The sequence below is a fragment of the Suricata suricatta genome, chromosome 4 (assembly GCF_006229205.1).
Source record: "Suricata suricatta isolate VVHF042 chromosome 4, meerkat_22Aug2017_6uvM2_HiC, whole genome shotgun sequence".
In the NCBI taxonomy this organism is placed as follows: Eukaryota; Metazoa; Chordata; class Mammalia; order Carnivora; family Herpestidae; genus Suricata; species Suricata suricatta.
In genome coordinates, this window is record NC_043703.1 from 44,044,665 (window position 1) to 44,056,689 (window position 12,025).

Below are 12,025 nucleotides of genomic sequence, written 5' to 3' on the forward strand. Positions count from 1 at the left end.
AGCATAGTTTTTAAACCTAAACGAAATTTTGAAGCAAATATTTTAGCTTCATTTTCTTTCCAAGAGTTAGTGTTACGGAGTGTGCTCAAGTGAATTGTTCTTTCTCTCCAACAAAATTAGCACCATCCCCCAAGCTTTTCTTATATTTCTAGCTCAGTCACCGATTATGTATGATAGGAGCAATTAGTGGAAATAAAATGTGCCCCTTTTGTTCATGTTTATCAAAAAGTGAAAAAAAAAATCGAGCAAGTGTGTAAAAAGACTTTGGCAAATATTCTGTGCATTTATGCTTCTGGAAGGCGGCCTTTTCCATCCTTTTTTTTAAAGTGACTTGGGGGGTGCCTGGGTGGCTCAGTTGGTTAAGTCTCCGGCTTCGGCTCAGGTCAGATCTCACGTTCGTGGGTTCGAGCCCCGCGTCAGGCTCTGTGCTGACAGCTAGCTCAGAGCCTGGAGCCTGCTTCTGGTTCTGTGTCTCCTTCTCTCTCTGCCTCTCCCCCTCTCATGCTCTGTCTCTCTCTGTATCAAAAATAAATAAAACATTAAAAAAATTTAAAAAAAATAATAAAAAAATTAAAAAACTTGGGGGTAAATAGGGAGGGGGAATAGAGTAATTGAGGCAGGAAAAGTAACTTTGTGTCCTTTTTCCTGAGAATGTTAGGATCTGGACGAAGATTCTCCACCCTGGAATTTAAAGCCACATAGCAGTTTGTAAATGAGACACCATATGTTATCAGCAAAGAGTTGTCATTCTTGTTTCTTATTTGAGCTTTTCATTTATTTGGTTTAACTTCCAATTTATTAATTTGGAAATTTTTTTTTTTGATTGTTAAATACAGATTCTAAAAGGATGGGAGAATTTTGCTTCCCTTTACTATTCAGTGGATATACTTTTGAATATTAGACTGTTGCCAATATGATACCTGCTAAGCAGTTGATGTTTTCAGTAATCTGGCCAGAAGAGCACTCTTCTCCATAAATTACTGTCTAGCTCTGTGATGGTCTCTGAACAACCTGAAGTTTTGTTTGACTTGTATACTTAACATTTACGAAACTGGTAGATGCTATAAACTATTTTCCAGAATTCTGATTCAGAATTTTTATTGCTCATGAATAAAGATCGAGATTGATCCCACTGGTGGTTGTTAGATCATAGAAATTTCTTCAGACATTAATCCTAGCAGTGGCTGGCTATTTGGTTGCATCGTCTCTAGTAGTGGAGAGCTCTTTGCGGGCTTTACAGATTATAGAGGTACATGGTGCTTGAGGTTCTCAACATTCCACACAGGCCGAGTGTCCAGTTTCACGGGAGAGGAACATGGTGACAGAGAGGTGTAACACGCAGCCCTGGGGAGCTGAGAGTCCACAGAAGGGATGCCTTGCCCGAGGAAGTCATTGCCGTCAGTGGGGAGCAGGAGAGAAGAGTTTATTATTAGGGTGTTTCAAAAAATAAAAAACAAAAGACAGCTTTTATGCTATGTCTTGGTTGTATGAGAGAAAAATTATGTATGAAACTTTGCTACTTTTATTCTGGGCTTATCCATTAACCATGACAGTATGAAGGAAATCACGGATTGAAAGGTATTTTTAATAAATCCAATTGGCATGTTCAGTATAGGTGAAAACAAACTGAAAACTTCTGCTTTCCCTTAGCCTGCAAAAATAACTTGTGAACTGAGATGGCAACTGGCTTTCTTCATTTTTATTCTAGTATTTTTTTTAGTTTATTTATTTTGAGAGGAAAAGAGAGAATGAGGGGAGAGGAGAGAAAGAAGAGAGAGAATCCCAAGCAGGCTGTGCACACTGTCTGTGCAGAGCCCAACATGGAGCTCAGTCTCATGAACCATGAGATCATGACCTGAGCTGAAATCAAGAGTCGGATGCCTAACTGACTGAGCCCCCCCAAGTGCCCCTATTTTAGTATTTTTAAAATTAGATTTTGCTATGTCTCTCAACACTTGAGTCCACTATAATCTATACTTAATATTTTTGGAGTGGAAAGTGAATTTAGATTTTCCTTTTACTGTCCAATCCCATATTCTAATTTTACCTGTGTGAAAACTGAGCTCTAATAACTTACTAATGACCATGTAACTAGTTAAAGCCAGCATTTACCAGGTCATCTACACATGTTAGTGGCAATCTAGCTAGTTAGTCAAGTCGTTTTTTGAGGTATACTTTTTAAAACACTGAGATGGACGTTGTGGTCTATGTTCCTTTTAAAAGGCATCAAAGAATGGATTGTGTTCTATCAGTCAGTTTTTAAGGTTGCCATACTGAAGGAATCATACTTTTGGTTTGCATGTTGAATAGGCCAACATAGCCTTTAGATCTATCACATGAGTCATCATATGAAACTCAAGTTGTGTGAGAGGGTAACTGTGCATTTCCAGAAATAAGTTATCTTTTGTATGAGGAAGTAGTGTGTTGTAACGTTTGTGATGGTACAGTGTATCTCTCATTATTGCACTATCAGATATTGTTATTTGATACTTGTCTGATAGTGATATGATAGTTAGTGATGTAGGATTTTTAAAAAGCACATAGACACTCACTCCTCTTTGAAATTGTTGGAAAGGAAGTAAGTAAACAGGGCTGTCCACAACTAGGTATACCAAGAATTTCTGGCTCTTAAATTAAATCTTGGTACAAAGGAAACGCTTCTTACCCTTTCGTCTGTATATGCTCTGAATGATTACTCAATTATAGGGAACACTGCCAGATTATGTATTTGCTTTCACACTCAACGCCCCCTTTCCCAGTTACTACACAAAACCTGAGCTGGCTTCTGTTTATTTTTTTATGTTTTTATGTTTTATGTTCATTACTTCTCCCTTCTGGTTGCTTTCCTTGGCCATTTCAGGTTAGAATCGTTTATTCTAGTCTTCTCTTCAAGCCTCTGTCCTGCTTCCTTTCATTCTCTGTACTGGTTTGGATCTATTTGATCAACTGTTTAGCTTTGGGGGCTAAGGGCTCACAACCTGGTGACCTAGACCTAGATATTCCTCTGAGTTCTAGCCTGACATGCTCAGGAGTTTTTCCACCCTGAAGGGTAGAAAATTGATTCTTGGGAAGCAAAAGTACCTTTCTGTTTTTATGTGCAAAGCATAGATGTACATACAGGACATAAACATATATAGTATAGTGATGATTTTAAAATTTCATAGGTGCACATGATTGAGAAAAAATGCCCCAAAATGCTCCTTAGCCAGCAATAATGAAAGACAAAAAAAAGGTTGAGAAGCGTTGTTTTACACCTGTATCAATCTACATCCCTGGTGGGCATTTTTATTTGGATGTCACTTAAAAGCTTCAAACTCAACCTGGACAAAGCTAACACTGGTCTCTCTTTGCCCATCCCACCTAAATCTGTTTGTCTGTTCTTTCTGTTTACTCCAATCAGTGCCACCACCTGAGTCTCCATGGCCCCTCCCATCCTGTTACCTCCATCCCCAAGGCACTGCCTTCACTCAGGCCCCTTCTGCTTCTGTTCTCACCTTGGCTTTTATTCTTTTATCCACACTGAGCTAGAGAGAACTTTTTAAACTGCAGGTCTGGTCGCCTCTTACCCAGTTTAAAAACTCACAATTCTAGGGCGCCTGGGTGGCTTAGTCGGTTAAGTATCTGAATTCAGCTCAGGTCATGATCTCATGCTTCCTGAGTTGGAGCCCTGCATCAGGCTCCGAGCTGACAGCTAGGAGCCTGGATCCTGCTTCGGATTCTGTCTCCTTCTCTCTCTGCCCCTCCCCCACTTGTGCTTGTGCTCTCTCTCTCAAAATTAAACATTAAAAATAAAATATAAAAATAAAAATTCTGATTCTTAAGGATCAAAATCTTCTTTCCATTGCATAGCGTATCTTTCCTCCTATTTTCTGCTCTTTTCTGATCTTCCCAGATTTATATCTTCTACTCTACCATCCTCCTCAACACACTTATTTTGGAGTCATTCAGACTCCTCATATGTGTCATTTTCTTCTCCATCTATGGCCTTTTTAAAATGCTGTCCCATCTGCTCGTGATACTGCACTTTTGAATTTTCTCCTTCCCTTCCCCAGTCCCTACAACTTCCTGTCTACCAGTGTTTAGTTCAGATGTCCTGTCCTCTTAGGCGTTCTTTGTGATGATTCTTATTGTACTGTTTGTCACACCAGGGTAAGTGTGTGTGTGTGTGTGTGTCCCCCCGAGTAAACAGCTTCCTGAGGAACTCTGTGTCTTATTTGTTGTTGTGTCTCCAACTCCTGCAGTATCTAGTAGGCATTTCCTAAGTATGTGCCAAATTACAACAGAAACTAACACCTGGAGGTTGTTTTAGGTTCTACTGTTATATAGACTTTCAGGTTACTGTGTGGTCCTAAGTATTTATCACTTATCTGCTGCATAATGAATTGCATAATAGAGTAGATTAAATTTATACTTTCTTTTCAACAAATGTTAATGACTTAAACCAATATATACAGAGTAGCTTTTCAAGTATTTAAAACTTTGCATTTCAAAAACAGAATTAACTACTTTTACAATTGATTTATCTTTTACCTACAAAATACAGTATTAACAATATAAATAGGCCAGATTATCAAACTGATTTTTCTCCCTCTCATCCTATTTAGCTAAAGGACACGAAATCTGCAGATCAGAAAACAACACTACTTCATTTTCTGGTGGAAATATGTGAAGAGAAGTACCCTGATATCCTGATTTTTGTGGATGATTTGGAACATTTAGACAAAGCTAGTAAAGGTTTGTGTTTTCATAGAAAACATTTCACTGCTTTGGGTCTCCAGTTAGTATGTAAAGACACAACATAATGCCTTTTATTTGAATATACTTCTACTTTGCCACAGTGTTTTAGTACTGAATGTGTCATTTTATTTTTTTTATAAAAATTTTTAAGGTTTTATTTATTTTTGAGACAGAGAGAGCATGAGCGGAGAGGGGCAGAGAGAGAGGGAGACACAAAGTCGGAAGCAGGTTCCAAGCTCTGAGCTGTCAGTGCAGAGCCTGATGTGGGGCTCGAACCCACGAATGTGAGATCATGACCTGAACTGAAGTTGGAGGCTTAACCAGTTGAGCCACCCAAGCTCCCCTGAATATGTCATTTTAAAAATAGACTGTTATCGGACATTTATTTAATGAGTTATCATTATTGGAACTATGAGTTTAATTTGCTTTATATTAGAAAATGAGGCGCTGAATTAAAAAAAAATAGTCGTTTAAACCTTATGAATTCCTGCCAGCCCCACCCTCTACTGCTCCGCGGTCCCCACTGTCGCTGTTGGGATGCTTCCTTGATTTGGTGTCATTCACATGGGGACTACCATGTGTCTGGGCCAAACCCAGTAATCAGTGGTCCCAGTTAGCCTATGTTCTAAATCTGTCTCCATCCACACTGAAGGGACAGACAGCATGCTTTGTTCTAGCAGAGAAAATTCCATTCTGTCCTTTCTAATGCCCAGATATCTAACTTGCTTCTGGTCCTTACTGGACTTAAATCAGGTTGCAAAGGATCATGAAAGGATAGGACGTATTAATAGTTGATTATAATATGATTTATACGTGGTGTTTTGGTCACTTAAAGAATCTAGTTTTTATTTATATATCATTGCTTTTGTGGGAAACATCTTACATGCTCCAGCAACCAGTTTATGAATACACATTTGTATGAATATATATGTACGTACATACGTCCTTTTTGGAAGAGAACTCCTTTGAAGTGCTGGGGTATCTTTATTCTCACTGTGTTGAGTCCTGGTCATTAGAAATGTAAGACTATTTTTATAATCTGCTTTTTTCATTCTTAAAATTGGAATTTATCAACTTAAGGATACTTGTTTTCTCCTGTATTTTAGTAAATATTTCTTCTTAAACATACAAAAAAGTCAATTTTATAATTTTCTACCCCCTTTAAATAGTTTCTTCTATAAAATGGGAATTGTAGCAACTCTGTCTGCAGTGACGCAATGTGATTGGAGGAGATTGACAGGTTTTCCTGAGATGTAGGTTTCTTTGAAGTGTCTATCTCCTACAACCTTCTTGGGGGTGGGAGGGAGTTAGACATAATTACTCTGGATTTTTAAGACCAAAAATAAGCTTTTTACTTAATGTTTTTGCTCTTTCATGTTAATGTAATGGTACTAGAATTATGTGCTTTGCCCTTGTACCTTAGAACACCCTTGGTGTAAGAAGATAATGACCCAATATATGCATGTGTTTTAATGGAGTTTAAGAAGGGAAAATAATCAAATTATTTTCTCATATAAAACAATGAGGTAGGGCAAAAGGGCAATGAGAAAAAAAAATATTAAAAATAACTCAATGATACTCAAAATAGCTTCTAAGTAGTTAATTAATTAATTCAAGAAGATAATTTTTCTCAAATGAGATTTCTGAAATTTTGGAATAAAATTTAAACGGGCTGAGCGAGAACTGAAAGTGGGTGTTCGTGATGAATGAATGGTAAGCATGATAAGTTAAGGAGAAATAGATGAAAAAGTTATGTGTAATGCCTTGAAATATAGAGAAAGTTCTTTTTCTGGAGAAAAGAAAGTTGAGTAGTTGATAGATTATCTCAACATTAGGTCTTTGGCAAGAATTAAATCCGTGCAAGCATGTTCTGTTAATAACAGTTTGCATTTCTGACCATTTCACCATCTTTCCTCCAGGTTCTAAAACTGAACAGTAAGCTGGAACATCCTTCTCTTTCCAATGTACTTTTTAGAATACCAGTTTTGCTCTAAATTGAGTTTTTAAAATGTCATTTATCTCTTTTGATTCATTTGACTGTACTTGAAATTCTGTGTAAATATTTTAATATTTTGCTTTTGAGAACTATTTAAATTGGAGACAGGCTTACAGAGTTGTGACTTGGTAATTAGATTCTTCAGTTTGTTTTCTTGTTTGATGTTTCTGTGGGGGCATCTAGAGCCTTGGAGTCTTAGTTCCATCTGTTGTAGCAGAGGTATGCATATGTGTGTAGGTCAGCAGATAGAGTGAATGTGTTTCACTGGGAGCAGCCAACTTGATATTTGAAATAGAAAAGCCATCACTATATATATATATACATACATATATATATATATACATACATATATATATATATACACATACATACATATATATACATACATATATATATACACATACATATATATATATATATATATAGAGAGAGAGAGAGAGAGAGAGAGAGAGAGAGAGAGAGAGAGAGAGAGAGAAAGAGAGATGTAGGTGATTGTTGACCATAATTTCTTGGTGTGTTTATATTACTCTAGTAATGAATGAGAATTTAGAGAAATGAACATAAGAGTTTTGGATGAAATGCGTCTACACTGGCTTTGGAAAATTTCAGTGTTTTTATATTATATATCATCATTTAAAAGTTTCCATATTTGAAGTCTCCTCAGTGAGCTATCACATGAATTAAAAAGTACCTTTGTTTTTGAGACATAACAAATCCTGGCCATTAAGTCCTCGTGGATCAGCAGGGGGATCTTTCATTGCAACTAATGAGCTTACCCGTGTGACAATTTTCAAAAATCTACTTCATTAGGGCTGCTTCTTTTCTAAGAGATAATGGCTTGCAGCTTTTCTGTTGTATTTCAGTGAAAATATTTTGGGTCATTATTGTATTTCTATATACCATTGCAATATTTCTTTTCTTTTCTTTTTTTTTCCTGGGCTTTTAAGGGTTGAATACATTGTTCTCTTGTCTAAACAGTTGAAGTTAATGGACTCTAATCTGTGAAGGCTCTATTGATTATTTCAGAATAACCTGCTTCATTATTAAATTGGAATGGTATTTTATTAATGAGTAGAAAATGTGACAAAACTCTGTGGATTAGGGGAGTGTTGTTGTTTTTTAATATAATTTATTGTCAAATTGGGTTCCATGCAACACCCAGTGCTCAACCCATCAAGTGCCCTCCTCAATGTGGGAAGTGTTTTAAGGTAAAATCAAGGCAAGTTTATAGTGTCACCTTGTTCAGCCCTCTCTTAGGACCATCCTACCTCTGCCGTATTTCTCTTCTTCCCTAGATGGCCTCAATTCTACAAATGCCGTGCAAGTCCAGTCTGTAACTCGCTTATTCATTTGATAAGTCTGTGTTGTATGATTGCTCAGTGTCCAAAATGGTGCTCTTATTGTGCACCCAGGTGCTCTTATCCGGCCTGGAGTTGAGTGTCCGTGACTTGGTAGAACGCAGGCCAGCACCTGGCTCCTGTCCCAGCAGGCTCCTCATAGAGTCTCAGTCCCCTTTACTCCAGTTCCCTTTGATGCAACCTCTAAGTATTGCCATTTTTATTAGCCTCATCCTGAGCCCTTCTTGTTCCTTCTCCCCATATTGCCTTAAGTGATCTCTTCCATTTCCAATGGCTTAAATACCATCATTCCATTAACAGCTTTACAAATTTGCAGCCCAGTCTTCCCTTCTAAGCTCCAAACTTGCATAGCCAACAGCATGCTTCCCGTGTCCAGCTACCTGACGGCGCATGGTTCACAGTATGCGTAGAATGTACCTCTTACTTCCTATACCCTTAACCGCTTCGCCCCAGTTTTATTTACTTGAGAAAATCCTTCTTAGGACCTTTTCTTTAGATTTTCTTTTTCTCATTCACCTGGCCTCTTTTCAGCCTTCAGCATGCCAGCTGAAAGCCGTGGGGTTAAATCTGTGGAAAGCAGTGGCTGTGACTTTCAATGTTGCCTAGCTCTCTCCTTTATCAAGTAACTTAGAGTAAATGTCACCTTCCCTCTGGTGCTTTATCCTGGTCATTCCTGGGAGTCTCACCTACGTTTCAAGGCGCTCTACTCTTTCCTTATGGATAAACACATAGATTTTCGAGAAAATCTCAGACTGTATTCAAGACCTAGGAGTCTCGAGGAGGGTGTATTCCTAGAACTTTTGGAGATGGAATTAGCTTCTAGAGAAAGGGAAGCCTTCAGTGAATTGTCAGAGTGGATTTAATGATTGCCCATTTCTAATGTTTTTCACTTTTTCCATTTCCATGTGTTTAGCTTTCAGGAGCATTCTTTGATATTTTGTATTTGATTTTTGTTCTCTCCATTTTATTGACTTCTCTGCTTTTAAGACTATTTGTTTGATTTTAGCTAGTAACTCCTTGGTCTGACCCAAATATTTGTCTACTCAAATACGTCTCCAATTCCAAAGCCTTGCGACTTTCTAGCATTTTATGATAAATGGCTTACTAAATACCAAATGTTTATCTTTTATTCACCTACTGTGAACACTTAGAACGCTTCATTTCCAGGTGGCAGCCACCTGGAAATGTTTGAAATTTCAAATTCATCTGCTATAATAAGCAGAAAGCATTTTCAAAGGCTCCCATTGACCTCTTTATACTATACACTTCTAAAAATGCCAATTAAATTTATTAGTTTGATATATATTTTGAATATTCAGGATTAATTTTTAATTCTATCGCATTTTATACATTAAGCGTGTACTCTAAATACACAAAAATATTCATTGTCCAACATACTTAATACCATAAATATCATTATGTTAGTTGGAACCATTATGTCATGGAGGTCATAGGTGGCAACCTCCTAATTTTGTGAGATAAATAATTCATTTGGCATTCCAAATCAGTTGTAGGGTATTAGAGTTTTCTGAAAACACACATTTGTATACCTTTCTGCCAATATAGTGAAATATCAGAATATGGTGGTGGTGGGGATATTTATAGTAAAATAATTTAGAGAAGACTACCATGTTAGGGTATTGCTTTAATTAAATTGTCACTAGAGAGCACAAAACTTTATTCTGGTAAGAACTGAATTCTGTCTCCATGTGTTGAAGCCCTTCATGTGTGGGAGCCCCAATCTGTAGTATCTCAGAATGTGACTGAATGTGGAGACAGGTGTTTATTTCACTTTTTAAAGCATTTTTTAATGTTGTTTACTTATTTTTGAGAGACAGAGACAGCTCAAGCAGGGGAGGGTCAGAGAGAGAGAGAGGGAGATACAGAATCCGAAGCAGGCTCCAGGCTCTGAGCTGTCAGCACATGTGAGATCATGACCTGAGCCGAAGTCAGACGCTTAACCTACTGAGCCACCCAGGCGCCCCTGGAGACAGGTGTTTAAAAAGGTGATTAGTAAAATGAGGCTCTTAGGGTCAGCCCTAATACAATCTGGCCTGTGTCCTTATAAGAGGAGGACATTTGGAAAGATACACAAGAGGGATTGGCATGCCCTCAAGACCATGTGAGGACAGAGCAAGAAGGTGGCCATATGCAAGCCAAGAAGAGAGGCTTCAGAAGAAACCAGCCCCTGAGACCTTGAGCTTGGGCTCCAGAACCAGGCAAAAAAATAAGTTTCTGTTGTTTAAGCCACCCAGTGTGTGGCATTTGTGATATGGCCCTAGAAACTAATAGAATAACTTAAGACACTTTTCTTGCTTACACTTTTTTGGCTATAGAATAGAGTAGCCTGTATGGAATGATTTTTTACTTTATCAGATCAGTTAAACTGTCATAGACCTGCTGTGTTCAATGTTCACTAGCAGTCAGTTTCCTGCCTCAATTCCTTTTTTGAATAGACATGATACCGGTTAGTACATGTATAAGGAAATATTGAGGCAATCTAAATATATTCATCAATGTTCACATTTAATTTCAGGGTCAGATCTAGGGCATCTTCTAGATTTTATTTTAGAATGTGTTTTACACTGTATATTAGAATGTTTTGTTCTTTCTTTTACTCGCTGTATTCCTGTGTATATTTCTTTACCACTTACCCCTGTTTTGCTACTCGAATAGTTATAATTTTATTATAAGCAAGTAGCCAATAAAGGCTAGTGAAAAAAACACTCTGAATTCTCTGTTGACCCATTTCTGAAAAGGAAGTGTGGATGGATAGTTGTGTCCTTTTTGCCTTATCCTATAGAAATCGTGAAAACATTTGTGTCTGCTACCTGTATAGCAGGATTCTGCAGATAGATGGCAGAGTAACAAGTTATATCTGGGAAGCTACTTTATGACTGCATTGTACTTAGGTCTCCATGATCTAATTTGTCAATGTGTGCCCATCTAATAAGGATACTTAGGAATTGTAAAATAATTTTAATGTCACTATCAGCCAAATATAATAAAAGATAACTTATTTTCAAAATGCAGTTCACATACAGGTGTGCACATATGTACTAAAAGGGCAGTATTTGTAAAATTTTATATTTACATTAACACTTTTAACATAAAAACCTAGGATGAACTATAACTGGGCCATTTACAAGGTAAATACAGGATTTATGAAAAACATATAATGTGGGCAGAGTGTACTGGTAAAAGGGCCACAAGGTCCAAGTTGTCTGATGAATAGTGTTTTATTTAAATTCTTCCAGTGCATTTCCAGGGATTATCTATATAGAGTTGGCATCAGCAGTTTCAATGGGAGACTTGCGTTATAGGGTTGTACTGCACTGTTTCTCTGTGCAAATATGAACTGTGTTGAAAAGCAGCATAGTGGAATGCAGAGAGACCATGGCCAAAGTCCCTAGAAAGATTAAGGATTCTTTAGACTGACATTGAAGAACACGAGGCATGGAGGAGCTATACTTCCAGCTAAAGATTGCTTTTTGAGATACGGAGCTGAGAACATTTCCTGAATCGGCTGCTGCTCGGGCTGATAGATGATGATGAAGAAGAAAAACACATCAAGAAGACCTCTGTATCTTTTTGGAGGTTAGCAGACTGAAAGTGGCATCAATACAGCATTAATCTTTTCAAGAAACTAACAGTTTACAGTGTTTGCAGATTTTTGGCCAGCTTCGGATTTGAAATAGCTACTCGAACAGTTCTATCAGTGTCACCTACGAGCCACAGCTAACATCAAGTACCAGGACGTCAAGTAACAGGGCAGGATCAACAGTGACAACCAAGGTCTTAGAGCTCTCAGACTGGTGACGGCGAAGCAGTATTTACTGCACCTCAGTTTTGCAACATGAACTGGAAAATTATAAACAAGGTGGAAGACAGAAAATTTCAGAATGAGGGCATTCTGAAGGATGGCTTAACAAAA

The 12,025-nt window shown here is 37.6% G+C and overlaps 1 protein-coding gene across 2 annotated transcripts in view; it reads left to right on the top strand.

The window, feature by feature from the left end:
- DIAPH3 (diaphanous related formin 3) overlaps nt 1-12,025 on the top strand; it is a 499,951-nt gene that overhangs the window by 279,216 nt on the left and 208,710 nt on the right. For both annotated transcript variants that reach the window (XM_029936634.1, XM_029936635.1), the window contains one exon: nt 4,605-4,734. In XM_029936634.1, coding sequence (XP_029792494.1) covers nt 4,605-4,734 — 130 coding nt within the window. The remainder of the gene's footprint in view (nt 1-4,604; nt 4,735-12,025) is intronic.